The sequence below is a fragment of the Microtus ochrogaster genome, chromosome 7, assembly GCF_000317375.1.
Source record: "Microtus ochrogaster isolate Prairie Vole_2 chromosome 7, MicOch1.0, whole genome shotgun sequence".
Classification (NCBI taxonomy): domain Eukaryota; kingdom Metazoa; phylum Chordata; class Mammalia; order Rodentia; family Cricetidae; genus Microtus; species Microtus ochrogaster.
The window spans coordinates 66,433,986-66,458,728 of NC_022014.1; the positions used below are offsets into that span (position 1 = coordinate 66,433,986).

Below are 24,743 nucleotides of genomic sequence, written 5' to 3' on the forward strand. Positions count from 1 at the left end.
AGGCTTGGGGAGGCAGGCTTGGGGAGGCAGGCTTGTGGAGGCAGGCTTGGGAGGCAGACTTGGGGAGGCAGGCTTGGGAGGCAGGCTTGGGAGGCAGGCTTGTGGAGGCAGGCTCTCAGCCTGCACTGTCTTTTCTCACCGTGGCCTTTACAATTCTGCACGAAGCCTACTCTCTGCTACCCCCTTCTGTAAAGTGGCAATTCCATTCCTAGGATTACAATAAAACCACAGCATTAAATCCCAAGGGCACTCTGGGCCATACTCACAGGAGAGTCATAACAGTACCTGTGCTGGCTTCCCGGGACACAGAGTCACAGAACCCAGAGGCCCGTCTGGAAGCCGAGCACTTCATTATCTTCTTGGCACGCCTGATGCTGCGGTTGCTTCAGCTCACTTGGCTCTGATGTCTATTTCTGAATCAATAAAGAGTTGTAGATGTCTACTTCGAATTCGGGGCCTCCCTGGCAGAGGCTAGAGGAGAAGGTAGAATAGAAACAAGATTCCCTTGTACCTTGAAAGGCATTGCTAGAATCACAAACCACGTGTAGATTTTCTTTTCCTCAGCATTCAGTCACTGCAAAATGCCCAACAAAGTCAAATTAGGAGAGTGAAGGACAGTCCCAACTTCTGAGTTTGTGCTGGGTACAACACTGAGAACATAGCCTACATTTACCACATTTTGTGTCCTCTCTGCTCAGATCGGTCCCCTTCTTGTGACGTGGTGTGAGTCAGAATGGTGGCCGGTGGAGCTTTATGTTTTTGTAGTACTGGGTACTGACTCTAGGATTTCATGTATGCTAGGCAAATATTTTGCCACTGAGCCACATCCCCAGCCCTCTTCTTGCTTTTTACTTTGAGAACAAGTTGCACTTGGATGCTCAGGATTGTCTTGAACTCACTGTGTATCCAGGTAGACCTTGACCTCAATATCATCCCGCTTCAGCCTTCCAGTAGCTAGGATCACAGGCCTGTGTCACAAGGCCTAGCTGCTGGCAGAGCAGGAGGAAAATTCTAGGTTTGACCGTCTGCCCTAGCAATGTCTAGAAAGCAGAATTAGAAAGTCCTCAAGCCTTGCTAGGCATCAGAATCATCTCAGAAATTCAAAACGAGAAAGTAAATTCTTCCCCGTCTTCCCCTCTCCTGTTTTCCCAGCTCTTGCATCCATGAATTTATGACTACCTTTATTCCCAGGTCTGTAGAGGTGGTGAAGTTTGGATGTTTGCTTCATTAGACCTGCCTCAGAATTATCAGGGCGTGATTGCAGCTCCTGCTCCATGCATCTTCACCAAGCTGGCTTTTATTCATTTACACCTCCTTGTCAATCCGCTTTGCCCAGCAGTGTATATAGAGAGGCTGCACTGTGTGCTGAGGCCCCACAAAATGGTAGCGTTTACATCCTAGAAACCAAAAATAGACTCAAAATAATGTCGTGGGGCTGGACATTATAGCACATGTCTGCAATCCCAGAACTGTGACAGGAGTAGGCAAGAGGTTTAGGAGTTCAAGCCCAGCCTCAGCTACATAACAAGTTCCAGGCCAGCCTGGGCTACGCAAGACCTTGTCTTGAAAACTAAACAGTAAAGACCATCCTCTGTACTTATATTTTCATTTATTCATTCATGCATATTTTAAAAGATTATTTATATGTATGTATGTGCCCATGTGTGAATGTATGCCATATGTGTGTGCTGATGGAGGCCCGAAGAGGACATTAGATTCCCTAAAGCTAGAGTTATAGGTGGGGGTGAGTTGCCTGACGTGGGTGCTGGGAACCAAATGCAGGTCCTTCAGAAGAGCAGATCCCACGCAAGAACAGTACGTGCTCTTAACTGCTAAACCATCTCTCCAGGCCCCGCATTTATAATTTTAAATGACCTCAACAAAATACTGGGTCTTTTTGACATTTCGTAAGTCAACCTCAGTGAGTTGGATCTTTGTATATACACTTTGACTCTGGACCAATTTAGAAGTGCGCTGGCTACCCTTTCACAGCAAAAACACCATATTTATGTTTGTTATTGCTGGCCCTAAATTACTGATTTTCCCTTAATACCATGTACTGTCTACCCTGGCATGTTTAAAATTAGAGATGTGTTAGAAAACAAGAATCTGAACTCAGCAAAACAAAAGACTTGAAAATGGGAGGGAACCTAGCAGAAGGAAGGGAGGGGAGCTGGGGACCCTAAGAGATGGTGGGGAAATGAGTAGGACCGAATGTCTTGTGTGTGTATATGGAATTGTCAAAAATTAAGGTCAGAAAAAGGATTTGACCACAGCTCGGGGCACATTAGCTGGGCGCTAGGACTGAGCCCTGCTCTGTGATAGGAACCAGGCAGTGGCTCTGGCAGAAATTCTACCCTCACGGAATTTTGTCTTCCAAAAGAAAAGGAAAACATCCGAAAAGAGTCACGTCACCTGACTATCGTGGGGCTTTACCGTCTCATGCCTGTTACGTGTACAGCCTAAAAATATAAAGCTTTTACTGTGACTTCCTGTCATTAAAAAGAAGAGCCACGGCTTTGAAGGGCGAGCTATGAGTGCCGTGAGAAAATGAAACAAGCGTGGGGCCTTTGACCTTGTAGAGTGACAGCCCGTACTTCCTGTCTGAGCATCTTGACAAATTTGCCTGCTTTGTTGACTTCCCCCCAACAGGACAGTGGAGCATTGTTTCCACATGTGTGATCGGATGGTCATCTATTTCTTCATTGCTGCTTCCTACACTCCATGGTGAGACAGTCTCCGCGGGCTCTGGAAAAGCCTCTTGATGATTAGAAGCCCTCACTCCTTTCCTCTCTTTCTCCCCATCCCGCCCCGCAGCCCTCCTGCATGCACTCCACCCCTCCCACAGTGCACACACACTTGCGCCTCCCCCCCCCCCCCAATTTGATTTCCTTGGTTACAGTACTCAGTGCTTGGAAGGGCTATCTGGCATGGAATCCTTTCGAAGGAGGTGCTGTAGACTTGGGTGGAGCTAGCAGGCTCCCCGTTCCCCTCCATCTTCTTCCCATCTATCTCTACTGCTTTTCAGAATATTTGAAGAGGAAATTTGGCAAATGGAAATGCTGTAAATACGTACGAGGAAAAGCAAGCTTCCTTTTGTAATGTATACTATTTGTTTCTGCCCACTTAGTACCCTTGGCTTAGTAACTAACCAAACTAGTTAACGCCTTAAACTATCTAGTCTCCTGTGCCGTTCCCTTGATCTTCGTGCCCTTCAGATCCAGACCAAATGCAGCCTCTTGTTGCTTTAAAAAAGCTGAAATTAAAGAAAATTTAGTTGTCCTTTATTAAGACCTAGCCCAGTTTTAAACACTCAGCAAGGTCCTGTTGAGCCGTCCTTTGCTGTTGTCAATAGAAACAGCAGGCCTCCAGAATCCGGCTCATGCAGGTGCAGTCACTCAAAAGAAATGTAATTATCTGTTAGAATGAAAAAAGCATAAGGCCTCCCCAGCACCTCTCACTAAATTATAGGTCTGATTCATGTAAGAGCAGGCATGCTTTAAGGCTTTTGTGAAGCAATTTAAAATAAATATATATAAAAAAAATTAAATGTGAACGGAGCAATCACACGTAGAGTAGGAAATTTGTTCCCGTGCAGTTTTAGAAATGTCCGTGGTTAATTTTCCATTTGGGAATCTTAATTTTATACTTAGAGCCAAACTGAACTTTTTTTCATATTTATTCTTCATATGCCAGGGCACATGAGGGTGTGGTATGTTGAACTGTGATAAGAGACACCCATAGCACAGGCTGGAGGAGTTATCCTCATATTCTGTCTTGGCAGAAAGATTGCTAAAAGAGACATGTATTAGGTGTCTACTGTGGACATGTGATCCTGGTTCAGGATTGTATTCTGGGTTCTCAGTGAGCTTTGTAAGCATTCCAGATGCTTGGTCAGAAATAAATCAGCCAGCGGCCTTTCCTTCAGTGGGCCCTGCTAGGGAGAGTCAGACTCAACGGCATGCTGGCGTGTCTGTTTTTAGCTGGTACTATTTTAAAATCATGTCTAATCCCTAATACTAGAATTTGACCAGCGATCTTACCTTTGGATGATTAATTTCACCAACCTTCCCCAACGCCTCCCTGCTGTGCTGGAGGCCTGCTGCCCTTGTTTTCAGTTTGCTGTGACTAGGAGAGCCTGGGCTCGAAATTCCTGTCATTTACTCCTTGTTGTCGTTTACATTTGTAGGTTAAACCTCCGTGAACTTGGACCCCTGGCATCTCATATGCGTTGGTTTATCTGGCTCATGGCAGCTGGAGGAACCATTTATGTATTTCTCTACCATGAAAAGTAAGAGAAAAGTCTCTTCCATTTGATCGTTTAACCATTAACTGCCTAAATTATTCCTGTGTTACAGTGCGGTTTCCTTCGTGCTTATACCTCACAATAGTAGAAATACATAAAGAGAAAATATATTGCTTTTAGTAAATCTTTACCTCCATTTGGTATTCGCTGTTGCTGGGCAAGTAGGGGTGGGAAGGCATAAATGGCGTGTGTATGTCATGATGAGGTTGAAAGACCAGTCCTTTTAGAGCCACTGGGACCTCATTTCTCATCCAGAGGCCAGCTAGCCCTGTCTGTCTCATAGACATCTTACATGGAGAATAACCCCCCAGTTTCCATGGAGACCAAGGATAACCGATTGTATCACAGCACAAAACTTCCCTAGATAGAAATCTGGAGAATGTTTGAGAAAGGAAGCTGACACTGGACACATCTCCCCGACACCACACACTCATACATAGCTGTAGTCAGAAGTGTGAGCAACATAAACAGAGGCCTATGGAAATTTACCATTTGCCGTGAGATTGTGTCTCTCGGGACTGTCAGAAGCTACACCCATGTAGTTTACAGACATAGCCACCTGAACCGTATCTAAACAAAGAGAGCACCAAATAGACATATTGATGCTGAGCCTATCACAGACACCCAACTCCAAGTGCCCTTTGAATGTAACGAATGCTAAATGTATTGTGTAATGTGTATCACTCCGAGGGAACATTTGGTTCTTGGGTTGACACTCCCAGGTGATACCCTCTAGACAGCATAGCAGGTAAAGGCAGACCTTTCTGGCAAAACAAGCTCTGGAGCCCATTCATCCTCCGCTGGGATTAGAGATCTCAGATGTCCTGCATCCCAGTGGAAGGAGACTGGAAATGCATGTACGAAATGAAGAGAAGCAGGAAACACATCCTTTCCTCTGGTTCCAACTCCACCCCTGCAGAAGGCTGTTCCTGCCTGTTCTCACCATTTTAAGGTCCTTTATAACTCTGGTGAAAGTGGTGGTGGACCAACCCATGCTTGGAAAGGGAAAAATAGCGTACTGGACTAGATTACAACTAGCTTTAATGGCAAACCCGTTCGAAGCAGCCTGTGTCAATTTCTGCCTTTTTCATCCTAGAAGAAATGTTACCTCATCATTACCCAGTTTGGTATGTTAGGGAGAGGCTCGGCGGTCTCCTACTGGGAACTGAATTTCCTTTGAGTGGTTTAAAAGCTTCTCTTTCCTCTTTCAAAATGAAGAAAGGAGAAGCTGGCATGTTCATGATCTAAGCATTTGTGGGATGTGCGTCTAACTCCTCCTGTGTTCCTGCAGGTATAAAGTGGTTGAGCTTTTCTTCTATCTCACAATGGGATTTTCTCCAGCCTTGGTGGTGACATCGATGGTGAGACACAGCTTTATAATTTTAGTTCCTTCCTTCTAAATTCCTGATACTCTGATGTAATGATAGGTAGGCAGTTTTGCCTTTTGGAACTATGATGTGTCTGTTAACTATAGATTGAGAGAGAAACCCACATAGATGATGCAGTGTGCCACCAACTAGCGCTGGGTACCACACAAGGGTTGGCTGGCAGAGCTGTGTATGTTAGGTTTGTTATGTATTTGTTTTGGATGATGGATCTAGTCCCCCACAACACACACACACTAGGTCATCACTCTTCTTCCAGGGAAGAGTCTAGTCAAACCATTTGACTATAAAGAAGTGGCTGTTTCTGGTTAAATAATGTAGCTGTTAGAGCCTGAATCTCTGGAAGAGGTTATTGGAGATTAAACCTGAATTACTGACTCATAAAAATCTGAAGAATTAGGATTATGGTGGCCCACAACTGTGGTCCCTACCCAGCCGAGAAAGAAAAATGACAAGTTTGAGATCAGAAAGTTTTTCTTTCCAAAAAAAAAAAAAAAAGAAAGAAAAGAAAGATTTAAAAATAAACACGCACAATTTGCTTCTTCATCCTATTGGATAGTTTTCAGTTCCTTTAGTTCTTCTTTTTTTTTTTTTTTGCACTTTTAAATAATATTATCTCTTTCTGAAAAAGGAAAGTAGTCTTTTCTTGTTTGTTTGTTATTTTACTTTTAACTCTGCTTGAAGACAACCTTTGGAAACTTAAAGTATTATGTTATCTTTAGTGGACTCTTGCATATAACGTATCTTAAATTCTCTTTCCAGTTGAATACTGCTTAGAAATCTATGCTCCTCTCTCACTTGGACTCAGAAATACACATTGCAATCTGATCTAGCGATACTGGCTCGTTGCTTATGTTCTCTGGTGCCTTGTGTTCAACACAGGGCATTAGCCACCGTGTTAATTAAAGAAGTCCAGCTTGCTCAGTTTGAACTCTTTTCTTTTTCCTCAGTTGCCCTGAGTCAGAATTGTGCTTGAGATTTTATTACTGAGTTTTTCCTTACAGTGTGAGAACATAATCCCACTACCTAGTGCCCTCCCTCCTCAGAAAAATGCCTCTCAGAGCTGAAACCTGGTTTTGAATATTCCAGAAAGATGCTTGTGAAAATGTCAAAAATTATATTGCCTTGAGATGTGAGCTTGATGATGTACCTGACCCCATCATATATACATATATAAATACATATAGATTGATATATGTGTGTGTTATGTGTGTATACATAGGTATATATAGTTCATTTGGTAAAAGCACCAGAGAATGCAGAGAAAAGGGAAGTATGTGACCGAAATGAGAAAATGGGTCATGGCTGTTTTATCGTTAGAGGGCAATTCAGGACATCCAGAGCCATATAAGCAAAGTCTATGTGGATTGGTTACTAATTATTAGAACAGAATTTCAAGTCAATTCCCTCCGGCTGTCATAAAAGCAGGTTTGTCCAGTATTTTTACTAGCCCAAATCTTTAATCAGCCCTTTCACAGGTGGTATAATAGCCCATGACTAATGTTTATGAAAATGAAGCAGGGTAATTCACACACTTGCTGCCACAGAATTTAGGGTCCAACACGCAGATACAGTTTCTGTTCGGTAGGAGACTAATAAAATTTTATAACGTCCTTGATGGGGGGGGAGATGAAGGAGGACAACTCGGGTTGCTATGGGAACATGAGATCGAAGTACTAAAATAAATGATAGGTAAGCTGATTCGAAAGACAGGTAGGAACCGGGAAGTGGTCAGATGAAGCAGGTGTTACTGTTAGAGCATACAGCAGGTCTCAGAGTGAGTGGCACTGTCTTTGGAGAACTGATAATTGTCTGGGGCAGCAGAGTCCGGATCAAAAGGGTTATGTAAGAGTGAGCGCTCTACACGGTGGATCTCAGATTTAATCCCTCGGCCACAGAGAGACAGAGAGCTAGATAATGAATTAAAGCATCTGGGTTTTCCGCATCGAGCACAGATAGTGCAGGACTGTGATGCTTGCGGTAAGAGAAGCCAAAAACTGAGCTCTGTGTTGTGCCACCCCTCCCAGTGTCTTCCTGTAGACTCCAGGAGATCCCAGAGAGCAGTAATCTGCCCACAGGTCCGCTGGGAGACAGTTCATGGGGAGGGACCTAGGGAAGAGATTGCTGTCGAGAGAAACCTTCAGAAATCTACAGACGAGTATGCTGGGCCAAGCATCATGCTGGATTTGTGCAGGGCAAGATTCTGTAAGCCCTCACTAAGAGTAACCATTTGAAAGCAGTAAACAAAATGGTGATCCCAGAAGCTCCCGTTTCAGGAACACTGGAGTTCCTACCATCCCAAGTGGTGAAACCACACTGGACCTCAAACATCTTCCGCTTTCAGGTGACCAGAGTCACCTCAGGGCCGGAGTTCCTCTGCCCCTGTGTCTTAGGTGCTTTTTATCATTGTGACAGAAAGCTCAAAAATAAAAACAAAACAAAAAGCCACAAAAAAAACAAAAACAGCGGGAGGATTTCTTCTGTCTCTTAATTTCAGAGCCTTTCGTCAACCATCCCTTGGCTCTTGCTTGTGGGCTGTGCATTGCAAGGCACAGGGTGGAGGAGCAGGATGGCTCACCTCATGGCAGACAGAAAACTGGTTTAGTAGAAGCCTGGGACAGGCTAACCACTTCAGAGGCATCCCCCCCCCCCAGCAACCTGCTTCCTCCAACAAGACGCCACATTCTAATAGGTCAGTATAAAAATTCTTTTGATCAAAATAGACAGCATACTAGACTGTGAAATAATCTTGGATGCTAAAGAATTGAAACTGCCCTACAAAAATAAGAGATAGAGAACATGCACATATCTAAAGATGAAACAGCACACTCCTATATAAACTCATGGGTCTTTGACTGGACGATGAATCAAAATGCAACCTGACAACTTGTGGGCTGCAACCCAAGCGGTGTTGGGAAGGACTGTGGTGCTTCAGATGTCTCTGTGAGTGTGCAGGCTAACGGTGTGGGTCATCTTGACCAGGCCAAGGTACCTAGATGTTTGTCAGTTACCAGCCTAATGGTTGTGAAGGTACTTCGTCAGTAATGTTAGCATCCAATTCAGTAGTCACAGAGTGCATGTCCCTGTAATGTGGGGCCTCAAGCAGTCCCCTGAGGGACTTAGGAGAGAAGGTTTTGCTAGGAAGGGTCCTATGCTGCCTTGGATGCCAACTGCTGCAGCAGCATTTCCTGGACCGTAGTCAGTGCACCCCTGCAGAATTCAGCCTTGCTGCTCTGTAGTGACACAAGCCAGTGCCTTACAGTCTGTCAGTACACACATGCACATGTGTGTGCATCTGTGATGCATGCAGACATCCACATATGTCTTACTGATTCTGTACCTAGTCCTACAACAGGGTAGTCCTGGAAATCTGGCTAGGGTGATGAGGGAATGAAGGAAGAACAGACGCGCATGCAGAATATCTGGGATCGGGTAGCATGCCAGTGGAAAAGAACGGGAACCGGACTTTCTCTGTAGATGACCATCACTGTATAGAAGCCGGTGTTTACAGAAAAGTCCTAGACATGAAGAATGACTGTAGCTCATTGAGTGGATACAAGGTTACAAGGAGGCCTCACACCTGCTTGTGCTACTGCCGTTGTCTCTAGTGATCCCTGAAAAATTTTGATATTTTGTGAGTATTCAACACTTAACATCACTGGGTTGCTGGGAGGATAGCCACCACAGCCCTTAAGGGTGTGGGAAGGAGATGTGTTTGTGTAGTGATGGAGAAAGAAGACCCTGACCTCACCAAGAGGACTGCAGAGCTCAGGGAGGATGGGGTGGAACACGTGATCACCATGTGCAGAAGCCAGGCCCTTAGAAGACCCAGACAGGTTCCTGAACTGACAAAAGGATGGAAAGTACAACGAGGCTCTGACCAATGGTCTAGACAAGTTGTTCTGTGAGGACCCAGGGCAACTGAAGAAGATTGGAGCCCACAGAGGTCTATGCCACATCTGGGGCCGACAGTTGTCTATGGTCAGGCACACAAGACCACTGGCTTCAAGACTGTACCCTGGGTATGTCCAGAAGAAATGAGTGTAGACCTTTTCTGTTTATTTAGGAAGCAGTGACATTTATACATGAACATGACTCAATTGAAGAAGGGATATGTTTTTAGGAAAAGGCTTAGAACATTTTGAGTGTCAATTTCATGTCATGTACAAACTTAATTTGAAGTATAGGCTTAGCTATAAAGCAGCTAAGTCTAAAGTTTCTTGAAAACAGAAACTTCAGGGACCTGGAACATCTTGTCATCAGTTTTAGGATAGGCACAGATTTTGTGAGCTACAGAAATAAAGACCATGACAGAAGAAAAGCATGTTGGGGAGCTTTTCAAAATTAAAGTCTTTGCTTCTCTAAGGACTCAGTAAAGAAAATGGACAGGCAGTCACAGTTTGGCAGGAAGTGCTTGCTGTGTCCATAATAAAGGACATGTATCCTGAAAGCAGCCATCTGTTAAATACATGCTCAGTCTCTGAACCTCCAAGTCAATCCCAAAGTCATTTAAAGATGGGTGAAAGATTTTAACAGAAAGAAAAAAATATATAAAAGAACCCATAACCCTTTGAAAAGACATGCATATAATTAGTGGTCAAGAAAATGGAAATTAAAACCCCTGTGACTACCACATTATACTCCAAAGAACAGTTATGATTAAAAATATGAGATCCACACTAATAGCCAGGATGTGAAATACCATGCCCCACCTCTACATATTTTGTATTAAATGAGAGGACCCACCTCCAACATTTTCGTTTCTAAATTTTTACTTTCTAATCAAATTAAGATTTTTTTTATCCTGTGATTCAGTGGTTTACTTAACAGAAATAGAAACACACATCTCCAAAAGGACTCAGGAAGTTAAGATTAGTCTCATTCAAAGCGATCCCTGAAATGTCAAGAATTAGTAAGTTCTGTTCAATGAAGGAACTACCAAGCAAAAAAATTGACACGTGTGCTCCTGTGATGGCCAGAAAATAAGCCGTATATGATTCCATGTATGTGAAGCTCTAGAGCAGGTGGGCTTTATATGTGTGTGGTAACGTTAATAACGGTGCTTGCCTTTGCGGCTGGAGGGGTCCACGATGGGTTGGCAGGGGGACACCAAAGAAGTTTACAGCGATGTTAGGGCTATAGAGATGTAATCAGTGTAATCAAACTCATCCATCCCACCTGCTCGTTCTGATCCATATACACCCCATAAAATTAGTCACACAAACCAGTTTTGAAAACACCCATCTCCCCAGGCCCAAATGACAGTGCAGAAGGCAGGCCACTTCAGTCCATTGACAGCCCACTTCTGACACTAGGAAACCCATGGCCTTGAGCAAAGTCCTGAAGCTCTCCACTTCTTGTCAGTAAATGCTGTTGGCAGTTAGTAGTGCCCAGTTTAGGGTCATAAAGATTTGCGTGAATAAGTACACTTGGGGGCTTTACCGTGTGTCTACCAGGTGGTACCCGCAGCATCATGAGTCAAAAAGACAACACTTGACTTCCTCTGGAATTAAGTCTGTTCTGGTCTATCAATATCTGATGAGATAAAAGTCTTAAAAGAATGTGTTTTAAAACTTACTGGTGTACTTCATTTGGTCTCTTGCTTATTTGGAAAGAGCAGTGGAGTGTCGGGGAACTGTCTCTTAACAGAATGTGTTTAAAAACTTACTGGAGTACTTCATTTGGTCTCTTGATTATTTGGACAAAGAGCATTGGAATGTTTCAAAGCCAAGCCAAAGCCAAAGCCTGGTATCTCTGAGAACAGAGTGGAGATTGCCAGCCATGTGACTTTGTCAGGCTACTGCTCTGAGTCTCCTTCCCTCCAAATAAGGAGGTATTACACGAGTGCCCTTCCACTTGGGGTTCTTGCTCCCCTAAGAATCAGTCTGTGGCAGCCATTATCCTTCTCGAACAGTGCTCCTAATGCATGTACAAGGATGTCATATGGGTGTTGATAGCTCTATAACCTATATGATATAGTACATGCCTGTGATAAATTGGCTTGGCGGTTTTTGGCTTTTTGTTTGCTTTTTTTTGTTGTTGTTGTTATTGTTTTTAAAGTCTGGTTGAAGTCTCTTCTGAATAAAGAAAATCTATTACCGGTCATTTTGAGTCCTCCCTAATCTTTTAATCCTACAAAACCCAGAGGTTCATATGAATGTGGAAATAGGGCTGATCATCACACCTGGCCTGATGTTCTCCCACCTGTCACTTAGATCCCTCTCGGCTGAGGTCATGTTGCTTCTGCCTAGGCCTATGGGCTCCTTCCTAGCAGGTGGCTGAGCTGGAATTTCCCCCTTGCTTTTGTCTGACGTGGCCACTGGGACTTACGGACTTGCTGTCCTATGGCATCCACATTTTCTACCAAAGCCTCCCCACCCTCCGGCCTGGCTTTCTGCTCCCCCTGCAGGGCCGTCTGCGGCACTGTCTCCTTCATCACTGCATTCGTTCAAGTCAGGTCACAGTGTTTTCCTGTAGATGGACCTTTGACTCTTTCCAGACAACCTTAGAAATCCTTGCTTTTGACTTCAAATACACAGGACTTTACCACCTGGCAGCACAGGGCAAATTAGGAAATTCCTTGGGCTGTGTGATGTGTCCCTTGTCGGCAGTTTGAGTACCCTAAATTCATACGTGCTGCAAAAATCTAAAGAAGTGCTAGAGAGGTCAAAGGCCTGTGATAAGCCTGGCAGAGATATGAGTTATAAACTAGTTTCTTGGGCCTGCCGCATGTGGCAGGAAGCTTTCAAAGGGCAATATGGGAAGTAAAGATTACTCAGGCCTTTGGAGGCACTTTTATGGCCAGCTGTGATTACAGTCTGCTTAGATACACAGTTCAATGAGAGAATCCCCACTTTGTCCTATGGAGCCTAGAATGTGTTCAGTGGTCAGATCATGTCTGCGGATCCAAAGGGTATTCCAGGCCAAGCGGGATGAGGTGTGTTGGGTTTGTTTTATGTCTCCACATCAGGGTGGTGCTCACACCACACTTACTACGTAGAAAACCAGGAGCCCTTTGTGGGGAAAGAAGGTGACTCTGACCTTGCTGCATCCAAGTAACATCCACCCTTTCCCTTTGCCTCTGTTGACAGACTAACACAGACGGTCTTCAAGAGCTCGCCTGCGGGGGTTTGATTTACTGCTTGGGAGTTGTGTTCTTCAAGAGCGATGGCATCATTCCATTTGCCCATGCCATTTGGCACCTGTTTGTGGCCACAGCAGCTGCCGTGCACTACTATGCCATCTGGAAGTACCTCTACCGAAGTCCCGCGGACTTTATTCGACATTTATGACCAGTCTGTGCTAGGTCGTCCGATCAGTATTATCTCATTTGAGGCACTTAGGTTGGGGTAAGAGCTGAATGTTGCACAGGGAAGAAGAAGAAGACGAAGGAGAAGCAACTTGCACTGACGTGGTTTAATTGTTTTGACTCTAATTACTGTGAAAGTATAAAAGCTGTGCCCTGGAGTTTTCCTCCTCACAGCCAGCAAATGAGGTAGTGAATTAATTCTTCATTCCATTCCACTATCATGAAGGACGCTGGGTAGACTTGGCCAACTGATGTTTACAAACCAGAATTTTGTATTTTCGTTTTACAGATTTTCCTAGATGAGTTTTTCTAAATTCCTAGGCCAGGTTGTCAAAGTCAGTGCAGTCACGCGACTTCCTTTTTAAGAAAAACAAAGAGTCGTTTCTACCCCTTTTCCCTATCACTGTTAAAGAATCATGGAAATGTCGCACTACTTTCTACCATGTTTCATCTTGACATAACATGGTTGTTTTTTTAAAAAGAGAGGCTGTCGTTGTTTTGTAAATTTTTTAAAAGCTGTTTCACTGACGTGCACCCACGCGGTTCCTCCTTCATGTCCTTTCTGCAGCAAGCGGTCAACATTCCACAAACAAACGTACCTCTTCTGATGGTTTTATTAAGTGTAGAGAATTTGCCAATTAAAAAACAAACCCACAAAACTGCAGTTTTCCAAACCTTTCTGCCAATCTCTGACCCCGAATTCAGTACTGCGGTGGGGCTCATAAACCTGACCTGGTTTGGTCCACCAGGGATGAGGAAGTATTTGGATATCATCGCCTTGTTCAGAGGACGTCGCTTTGGTCCATGCCTTTGCCATGTTTTCTCCAGGGTCTCTTTCCACAGCGGAGGAGGATCCTGTGCGTATTATGATAGTATTGTTGGGTTGCCCGTCGGCCAGACACTTCTCATGAGCATTCTGAATTATGGTGAATTGTTGTAACTTTGGTGGCCAACGGTTCAGTCGTCATGGTTAAGTCACTGAACTTTCTTGTATCAGTTTGGTATTCATTTTAAATTGGGGGACTAGACACATAAATTCACATTTCTGCCTTTTCCTCTGCAGTTCTCAATATACTGTTTCTTTTCATACCATTTATAAAACTTGGATTCACACATAGAGACTCATATCAGTGATCCATGGTTTTATGCTGACTTCAGTGGAGTGGTATTTATATATTATTTCTAGTTTTCTCTCAATGTCTTATATTAAGATTGATGTATTAGTTGCTTTGCTGTTCATCTTTCTTGGGGTTAGAGAAATGAAGTCGCCTTGCTTTTAGATCAGATGTGAATATAACCTGTTTGCTTAGAAACAGGCTTGCTCGAGGGAGCTGTCAGGTAAATAATCTGCTTTATGAGTTGAAATTCTGTACCACTGTAATTTTAAAAGAAAGTTGATTTTGCATGTATGTCCAGGCTCTGATTTTGGGAAGTTGTCAAGGCATGACAGAAGAATGGATATTGATGGTGATTTCTTCAGAAGGCAAAGGGCACCCAAGGATCACACCACCGGGTCGCACTCTCTGCATGATTCTGAACAGCAAGCTGCCTGTTGTTTTACTGTGTATAATATTTTATTTTAAATATATTAACCTCCGTGGATTCATTGAAGGTCTACTCATAAGCAACACTGTCAAAACCACTAAAATGTATGTAAAAACTCGTGCTGTAGACTAGAATAAAGTTGTTACTTGGGTTGACTTCCGTTGTCTGGAGCATATGGCTGAAAGTCAGGCTGGGTATTTGAGAGCTTGAGCATATCACACATTTGTAATTTGTGTAGTCGTCTTCCAGAGCTCAAAACAGAGAGAAAAACAAAACGGCCCCTTTCCTTTTTAGCTTTCTGATCTGCCTGCTGAATACTGACTTGCCAGAGCTAACTCAAGCACCCATCAACACGTTACCAGTTTGCCTGCTTGCTGGGTGTGCTGATGTTCATGAAATCTCAGCATTTAGGAAACGGAGCTGGGAGGGCTTTAGGCCAAGTCCCAGCTACATGGTGAGAGATCGTAGCATATATATAATAGGATTTTGTGTGTGTGTGTGAACAAAGTGACAGCGGTTACTTTTAAAAAACCACGCCACACAGCTTGATGAGATCACTCCACACCTCCCTGCAACTCTCTCAAGACAGTTAGAGGCTGCTTGTGCTGTGGTCTAATTGTTGCCTCTGATTTATGCTCCTAACCAGCACCTGGGTCTTCCAAGCTCTTTGTCACGTATGCTATTGAATTCAATCACTTGATGTGAAACCTCCCCTAATAGGTTGTAAAAAAGTTCAATTTCTCCTCTGTCGGGAGTTGGGTCTAGAGACTTCACTGGGGATTTGTTCAAGGAGGTGTTCTCAAGACAGCTCTCTGAAGAGACCCTTCCGGCCTTCTCCAATCAACCGTCTTGTGGCAGAGTGCTTGCTCTCTGTCTCTCCATCTCCTCATCGTCAGTCCTAAGTGAAACTCCTCTCCAGGTTTCTAGGAGAGCCGCTCCTTTGCTTTAGGGCCCTGTCCCTGTTCCTTCTTCAGTGTATGATAGCATCTCCTGTGTAACACTCTTCCATCCCAAGGCCTGAAAGTTAGATGTTTGTAGATACGTCTTTACCCAGGGCAACTTTTGCTTAGCTTATGTAATGCTTTGTGTAATTCAGATTAAAAGCTTTCGTGTGACCAATGGCTAGGTTAGACAACCCTATAACTCTAACCACAGCTCAAGTGTTAGGTGTCATTTCTTGACTTTTGTTTCTGGTGCTGGGGATAAAACTTAATACCTACATACTGGGCAAGTGTTTTACCGTGGAGCTACCCCCCTAGCCCCACTCTGTACTTCAGGCAGTGAGAGGGAGGTGACTTGCTTCTGACTGCTCTATTCTCAATTGAGAAAAGGCCCTGGGTCACTCCAGCTCCAAAGCCTTGCTTTTGCCAGGTACCACTGCCTTGCTAGAGTCTGCAAAGTCAAAGAACTTGAACTAGACATTCGCTGAGCATGGAAATGGGAAAGAAAATGGTTTCCATACAGTTGAGAGTCTCGGTAAGTACCAGAAAACACATCAATGGCAATTTGAAGCCATTTCAGGAATTCTGTCCACTAGTACCTGTTTCTAGAGTGCCCGCCCACCTGTGCTGCCCCCCTTATGTCTCCTGTCTAAAGCAGTCCTTAAAGACTAGATCTCTCTCATTCACCACCAGTCCACCTGTCCTTGATTTCTCCTCCCACTGTTCCCACAGCCAGTCTTCACAGCTGCCATCTGTGCCTTTCCTTCCCCTCCATGATAGACTTCCTTGCCCCGCCGCCACACCCCCCCCCCCAGCAAGGCTCTAGAAAACCCTAGCTAGTCTTCAGACTACTGTAACCGCCCTCTTGTTGGTTTCTGTGCCTGCAGAACCTTCTCTGAACAAGCAGCCTCGGCACTGCTGCCAGCATCATCTGAAATCAGACCTGTTATTGTGGACTCCGCTTTGCAACATCCGTAGATTCCTGGCCAGTGCTTCTGCCTGGACTCTTCTCACGCAGACTCCCTTGTAATGATTTTGCCTCTCCTAATGAAGCCCATGACACTCACCCCGTGGTGATTTTCACAACCTCCCATCCAATGCCTGTGTCCTCTTGCTGCTTCTGTGTCCGCTACAGCTAGGCACGAGTTGTGCTTACCCGAACCCTTCTTACCCAGCCACATGCTTGTTCCCAGCTGCCAAAGCATGCTAAGCTTTTTGACGTGGACGTGGGTGTCTGGCATGGTTAGAAGTCCTCCCGTTTAACACAGCAGCTTTGACATTCCTCTTGCAGCCTATCACGTATTGATGGTGCTCTCTATCTCCTGGTCTCTCATCCTGAGAAGGAAGTCTTTCAAAAGAGAAATGAGTCCTACCTACCTTTGTTTTCAGCCTCTAGTATGGCAGCGCTGGGCTCCAGGTGAGAAAATGTGAGGAGTGGTTGGGGAGACAGGAGGGTTTACTGTTTTGGATCTCAGAACTTGGCTTTTCTGGAGTAGTTGGAACTCAGCTTTCAGCTTCAGAAAGCTTGTATAAGCCACAGGAAGTTGAGAAGCTGGGCTGTAGACGTTAGACACTACTCTAAATAAAGAAAAGTTACACTTGCTCATTGAAGCTTTCACAAAACCCATCAAGAGTTTCCAAGCTTTGAGAATAATCCTTGCCTACCTCATTTCCCTATGGCCCTTCCTCCTTTTCTGACTTCATAATAAAATGAACAGAATCAGCGCTTGGTTCTGCAGCCCTGGGGCCTTGACGCAGATTTTGCTAAAGAGTAATAACTTTAAAGCACTTATTGATATCATACCATGTATTTTATCCCCGGGTCATGCACGTGTACAATTCCTGGAAAAATAAAGATAGAAAAAAATGAAATCTCTGAGTTGACTCCTCGGAATACACCTCCATATGCTTCTCGTCAGTCTTCTCTTCCGTGGTTAGAGGACTTGGTTTTGGTTTTATGCAACTATCTATCCCATACCTAAAAAATGGTAGGGGCTGGAGAGATGATTCAGTGTTTAAGGGCATAGATGGCTCTTGCAGAGGCCTGTAACTCCAGCTCATGAGGAACCCAATGCCTTCGGCCTTTGCAGGCACCTGCATTCATGGGCATGCGAACAGACATATAAACACGTATGCAAAATGAAAAATTTTAATAAAAACAAAAATTTTTAAGAATGTTTATATGGCACTCCATTTTCCACACTTACCACATGCATTGAAAACTATTATCTAGCTCTCGGCTGGTGAGATAGGACTAGCTGTCTAGCTCAGCAGGTCAGGGCATTGACTGCCAACCTCAGCTCCATTCCGGAGACCTACGCAATGGAAGTAGAGAGCTAACCCCCAAAAGATTTCCTCTGACCTCCGTGTGTGTGCTGTGGCAGATTGCAACACACGCACACACACACAAACATAAATGTTTTCCAAGTATGTATGATATATGTTTTAATACATCATTTTAAGAGGCAGAATATTCTCTTTGACACAGTACTGGGCACTGAGGCTGAGATCTCATGCATGCTGAACAATAGAGCCAGAATTTTCTGTGGTTCTACCATTTCCCAGAAGTAAAAATTCTGCTTAAGTAAAATTTAGCTAGTTTTTGGATTTTTTTAGGGCTCTTTTTCAATATTTTATTATTACAAACAGCGCTGCAAGGAAATTAAAGTCTGTCTGTATGATTTATGATATAAAGGCAATAAGCCACTGTGTTTATTTTATTTTTATGCACATGGGTGTCTAGCTGTATGCATGTCTGTCTATGACATGCACACAGTGCCCAGGGGGTGCCATAGAGTGTTGGATTCCTGGAAGAGGAGTTTGGGCATTGAGCCACTATGTGGGTGCTGGGGATTGAACCTGGGTCCTCTGAAAGAGCAGCCAGTGCTCTTATCACCTGGACCATCTCTCCAGCCTCTGCATGATTCTTAGAGGGAAAGCACTATTCTGGTTTACCTGAGTTATCTCATTCAACCAATTAAAAAATTATTGTTGGACTTTTTTTTTTCTGATCCCATTTTACACGGGAGGAAGTAAGCACAGAACACGAGTTTTTCCCAGGGTTAGTGGTGATGGCCTGGGAGCCAGGAAGCCTAGAGGCTGTTTTTCATTTTTGTCAGTTCAACGGCTAGGTCAAAGTTTCACTGATAGGCTTATCCAGAGGAAGATTTTTCTAGAGATAGTTTGCTCTTTATATCTCTATTTTGTGTGTGTGTGTGTGTGTGTGTGTGTGTGTGTGTGTTTGGTGTCTTCTTATGGCTCCTGCCTTATGCCAGTTAGAGTTGAATAGGAAATGACCCTGATCTCAGAGAAGCAACTTCTCTGTCTTGAGGAAGCAAACTAAAGTTTCCCCAGAGGACCTGGACAGTCTTTTTAGTTTAACCAGGCTAGGTTTACCGCTCTCAAGTCTTTCTGCTGCTCTTGCTGTTTTAAATAGGCTGCACCAATGTGCTCTTACATTCTGTGCCGTTCCCACCTACATCCCTGCAGCATCAGTGGTACTTCCCAAGAGCTGGGGCCGCTGTGCACTCCAGCTGCTTTGAGTGGTGAGTGCAGCTATTCCCATCAGGGCCTGCTTGCACCAACAACACAACAACCCCCCCCACCCCTGTCATTCTGTGTAGCTTATGATCACTCTGAGGCTCACTGCAGCCATAGGCTTTAAGTCAAAGTAAGCTGAGTAGGCTGAGGGAATTTGGGAGACTCCATCTCAGGGGAGAAACCATTGTGCCGGGCCATTCTTAATATACCCGGTTGATGTCGGCCAATGAAAAAACCAGGCCCTATTTCCACCACACATATTTGGTTTTCTTAAAACTGCATTAGTGTTTCCTTGATCCCTTTCAGTGAATGACGTAATCTGGTCAGCATAGAATCAGAGCGCCTGGAATACATTGGCAGGATTAGCTTAGGCAACTTACACTGGACCTCAGTTCCTATCTGCTAAAGGGGTTGATCTGCTTCCGTCAGTTCAATTAAGAGGGGGAAATGCATTGCATCCTGGGATATTGTTGGCACTAGATAAAATATTCAAGTACTTCGTTACCATATGGCCAAGCTTTTGAAATGAGGGCTAGAGCCCACCTGCGGAGATTCTTCATGCAGAAGCAGCCTTAAGGAACTCTTTAAAAATGTTCGTGCATTTCTTAACTTTTAAAAATAACAGCGGGGACTGGAGAGATGGCTCATCAGTTAAGAGCATTTGCTGCTCTTGGAGAGGACCCGAGTTCAGTTCCCAGCATCCATGTCTGATGCTTCGCAACTGCCTTTAACTCCACCTCCAGTAGATCTGACCCCTTCTGGGTTTCATGGGCATCTTCATACATGCGTGTGCACAAGCAAACCTATTATTTTAATGGCCCATACTTTCTAAATGGTGTGTGTGTGTATGTGTGTGTTTTAAAAAAAATCAATTCTTTAAATATTTAACATTTTTTTGAGGCAGAGGCTGTGTGTTTATGGAGGAAGATGGACAAGTTATTTTATGCCCAGGTGATATTGTATGCTTCGTAACTTATCAGGCCTTCAGTAAAATCTGTTGTTACTTAATCCTGTCTCTTGGGGAAATCACAGACTAGCAGTTTCTCTCTCCCCACATCCCCCACACCCCAGGAGCGCCTTCCAACTATCTGCTCCAATGCCTTTATCTTGTTTCTTTCGCAGGGAAGTATCTCCCTTTCATTCAACCAATGTTTATTGGGCTTCAACTATGTGCCAAAGACTGGCCAAGACATTGGGATGCTGGAATAATAGTAAAAGCCAAGCTCTAGCGTGATGCAGGCTGCATCCTTCCTTGCCTCCCTCTGTAATCTGTATTGGAGTCTTCATGAGCTTTTGTCAGTTTGTTGGCACCGTATGAGAGGCCACTAAACACAACAATACGTGCAGGCAAAGAGAAACAAATGCTGGTTTACCTAGATTTTCAGTGTAGGGACCTTTCTTCGCGCCACACACTTGCTTAGCTGGTAGGCTGAGTACAGATTGTCCAAACAGCACACATTTTAAGGGAACCTATGAGGAACTCTGCCTTCAAATGAATAACCTTCACGAGGGAGTGAGTCACCCTCTTCTTGGGGTGCACTTGACTTTGTCGGGCTCACTTGGAAGTAGAATCGATTTCCCAGGCAAGAGATGATGCCAGAGAAACACCTGCCTGGGCTGAGATATTTTCCTTGGCTCTGGGATGCCTATAGTGTCTCCATTATCCACACCAGTCCTTCCAAGTGTCATCCTGGTTGTTGTGGCTGGGAATACGGGACTAAATTATAAGGTGAGTCTGCCATGTGGGCTCAGTCTCCAGAGGAGGGCAGGAGAACAAATGGACAATTATAACTCAATGTTTGTTTTGGGTGTTATTGTCAGAGGAGGGGGTGATTAACTTGCTTAAGGACTCAGAAGCTTGTCTGAAGAATCACCATCTTAGATGAGACTTGAAACATGACTGAGGCATTGGCAAGGAGATTGGGGAGGGGGCGGGGGGTCGGTCAGGGCAGTGTGTGCACAGAGTCAGGGTAGGGGCGTGGCACAGGGTGCTTTTGGGAGAATGAAGGCTGCAGGGGTGTCTGGAAGGGAAGACAATAATAGCAGCTAATGTTGATTGAGCTCCCACTAAGAGTCTGGCTGGCCCATTCTGTATGGTTTTCATCCATATTGACTCATCTGTTTTTTTTTGAGAGCGAGTGTCGTTTTGGAAACACGTAAATTCTTTTCCAGCCAAGTAAATTTCTTTGTCTCAATATTTCTGAATCTTTTTGCCTTTTATATACCCCCTCTGATCATGCACCTCTCGAAAACTGTTATGGAAGAAAAATATTTTATGGTCCATAGGAGTGAATGCCTGTGTTAAAATTGGACAAAAAAAAAAAAAAACAACAACAAACGCATGGTGAAATACATTATAAATGGGTCACGGGTCATTTGTCATCGGGAGTTACTGTGCTCTGCTCCTGACATGCATAATCAAGATTGGGAAGTGTTTACAGAGGCTCCATTCAGGCATTCGATTCATTCAACTAAGCCCTTCCTATGCACCAGCTGTGCCTCGCGTTTCCCGGTGCTGGAGTGCAGACATGGCGCTGCTTCACGGCATAGGCACTGTAGACTGGAAGAATTAGACAAAATCAAGTCAGGAAACAGTGTGTCAGGTGGTGGTAAGTTCTAGGGGAAGAATGGGTCAGGATGGCGTCATAGGGAATGCTGAGATCGATCGGTCCTAGATACACAGATCAGGGAAGGCCTGCTGGAGAAGCGGGTAAGAGAGCAACTGGCCTGGCCACCCTGAAGCTTGCTGGGAAACGCCTCCAGGCAGAGGCCACAGGAAGTGCAAAAAACACTGATTTGGATGAGGCGATGATGGAGGCATGACAAAGGCCCTGGACCAGGCTTGAGTCAGGCTCTTCCTGACCGGTTCCTGACCCCCTGTGTCATTTTCACAAAATCCTCTGCTGGGGATAATGGGTTGAAGCCCTTGTCCCTCCTCGCCTGGCCTTCAGCGAGACTCAGCCTACCATTGATGTTTCTTCGCAGTAATTTTCCATCCACTGACCCCCACCTCTCCTTCTGGGCTCTGATTCTCCCACAGTCCTTGTTTTCAGAGTTCATCCAAATAGCCTGGCTGGCTAAACACCGCCTTGCCATCCTTGAGAAACGTCATGAATTATTTTCCCTTGAATGGTGGTTCTGAATGACAGGCTGCCTAGGGCCATGTAAGGCCCAAAGGCACATGTCTGGCGTAATTATTACTGGTGGCATTTCTTGTAGAGTCTTCCATACGGCACTTAGTGTAATTCTCCTGGCATGTCCATTCAGAATACCAGATTGAGGCCTAGCTCCTAAAGGGTGGAGGATACTTGGACCAGGACCTCAGTCTCAGCTCAGTTCCTGCTAAAATGCAGGTGATTTACCAAGGCCGTCGACCTCACAGAGCAGGAGAACACTCTGAAGACGAATTTTTAAAATGATCATATTTACTGACTTTGTGTGTGTGGTGGGCGTGTGCGCACGTGCTCGTGAATGTACAAGTATGTGTAGCTGTTCTTATGCTAACGCCTTCCTCTATCATTCTCGACTTTGTTTTATGGAGACATAACCTCTCACTGAACTAGGACTTCATCAATTCAGCTGGACTGGTTGGCCAAAGACCCCCAGTAGCCACCTGTCTCCATCTCTCAATGCTAAGGTTAACCAGCATGGGCTTTTTATGTGGGTGCTGGAGGGTGTGAACTCAAATCATCCTGTTTGTGCAGCAAGTACTTGGCTGATTGGCCCATCTCCTCAGTTCCTTCTGATGCTCCTGAAGATAAGGGTGCGCCAGCATACTCCTAAGAGCTCCACGAGTCTGATTTCTTGGGTGACTGCGGGAAGGGCTGGGGATAGACTTGCCACTCAGGAGGGGGGAGCTGAGATACCGGCTGAACTTCCTCCCTCCTCTCCTCCCACCGGCACCACCCCGGCTGTCCCCTGCTCCTCTGAACAATGATGGTATCTCTGGAGAGCTTGGCACCTCCCTGCTGATGGAGCTGCATTCCTGTGAATGTCGCTCCACTCTGAGAGATAACATCCTACAGCCAGCCAGTCTCGTTTTTTACTTAGCATTAAGGGATTGAGGGTGTCAGCAAAAGTGAAAGGCCCTGGGAAGTTTTGCTTAGGCAAGTGTAGCCTGGCGACCACTGGGGAAGAATAGGTGGCTTAGCATGCCCAGGCTTGCCGAGGCAGGGAGACGGCTATGCATCTAGCTCCAAGGGCCGCTGTGTAGCTATTTACCTAAGTGTCCAGCATAGAACCTGAGACTCAGTATATGCTAAGCTCTATGTCCACTTCTTTTCTTCCCATAAGAGGAGCTCTGACAATTGTCAAATTGTCCTTGGCTAGGAATCAGGACAGAGCAATGCAGGTGGGCTGGTCACATATTTAGTTCCTTTTATGTCATATGAGTGGCAGGCAGCCCTGGCGCTAACACATCAGTTGCTGGACCCTTACTTAACTACTGAGTCTCACCGCCTCTCCATTTGGGGTCTTCTTTATATAAACCTACATAATGTCTGGGCATGGTCGTGCATGCCTTGGCCCTGCTCTTCCTGACGTGACTACCTTTATTTCCCGCGTGCATTCCTGACCTCTTGTTCTGAATCTTTTTACTGCTTCCTCCCATTCTTTGGGCCCTTGAATCTTGTTTCCAATGATCCCCTCTTCCCCTCCCTACCCACTATCCCTTGGCGATCTCACTGACATCTATAGTAAGAATCTGAAACCCCGAGCCAGTGCCTGATTTCCAAATCCCACAACCCGTTTATCTACTAGCTATTTCTGACAGGTGTCCCTCCACACCTACATCAAAGTCAATATTTTCAAAGATAAATTAATCATCGTTTTTCTTAAACTGGATTCTCATACAAACCAACACTAAATACCTGTAATAGTCACCCAGGCCAGAGATATGGAATTAACTCAGAATTCCTCCCTCTTCCGTGGTCCCCGAGTCTCTACTGAAATGTCTTCTCACCCTCTCCACAGATACTACCCTGACTACAGTCTTGCTCCACTCCTAGTTGGCGTATTATGATAGCTCCCACAGGTCTACCTGCTGCCCACTCCAACTCTCCTAGGCCCGGATCCTGCTCCTCCATCACATTCTAGTACCTTCCATTATGCTAGCCATGAATCACATTGTATTTTGCTCACCTGTTTCCATAATAAACCGCAAGGTAAAGGCTTTTCTCAAATCTTTGTACTCCTCATCTTTAAGAAGTTTCTAGCATGGAGGCATCACTTGGAGCTTGTTTCTAAAAGGAGTGGGTGGATGACTTGAAGCCATGAATGAAGACTTGGAGGTCACTGTCCCGAGGGGAGCACTCATTGAGATGACGGCATGAAATGAGAGAAAAGTCTGGAAAAGACAAGAATCAAGGAGGCCAGGCTGCCCCCTGAGTAAGCGAAAGTCTTCAATAATGACAGCAAATGAGGGAAAACACCTTGAGGCAGGCTTAATTCCAGGTGATCCATACACCACCCCTACCTATAAAGAACACCGCTCTCGTTTCCAGGTTCAGCCTGAACAAAGCAAAATTAAGACCATAATAACCTTATGACCTTTTAAAATGATCACAGTGCTGAACTAGAAAGAGTCATGCGGTTTAAGATGAACTGTTCTTTGAGGAGATTCTGTTTCTTGTAGCATGGATATCAAGATTAATTATGTTGTCCAAGGACACTCCTTCCTGATGCATCAGAGCAAGGTCACACCTTACAAGGTGAGAGTT

The 24,743-nt window shown here is 44.8% G+C and overlaps 1 protein-coding gene across 1 annotated transcript in view; it reads left to right on the forward strand.

Annotated features, from left to right (window-relative positions):
- Positions 1-14,700, forward strand: part of Mmd (monocyte to macrophage differentiation associated) — a 24,828-nt gene extending 10,128 nt beyond the window's left edge. Inside the window, exons 4-7 of the mRNA XM_005350523.3 lie at positions 2,653-2,727; positions 4,190-4,291; positions 5,598-5,667; positions 12,783-14,700. Of these exons, the coding sequence (XP_005350580.1) occupies positions 2,653-2,727; positions 4,190-4,291; positions 5,598-5,667; positions 12,783-12,983 (448 nt within the window). The 3' untranslated portion in view covers positions 12,984-14,700. The remainder of the gene's footprint in view (positions 1-2,652; positions 2,728-4,189; positions 4,292-5,597; positions 5,668-12,782) is intronic.
- The last annotated feature ends 10,043 nt before the right edge of the window (positions 14,701-24,743 follow it).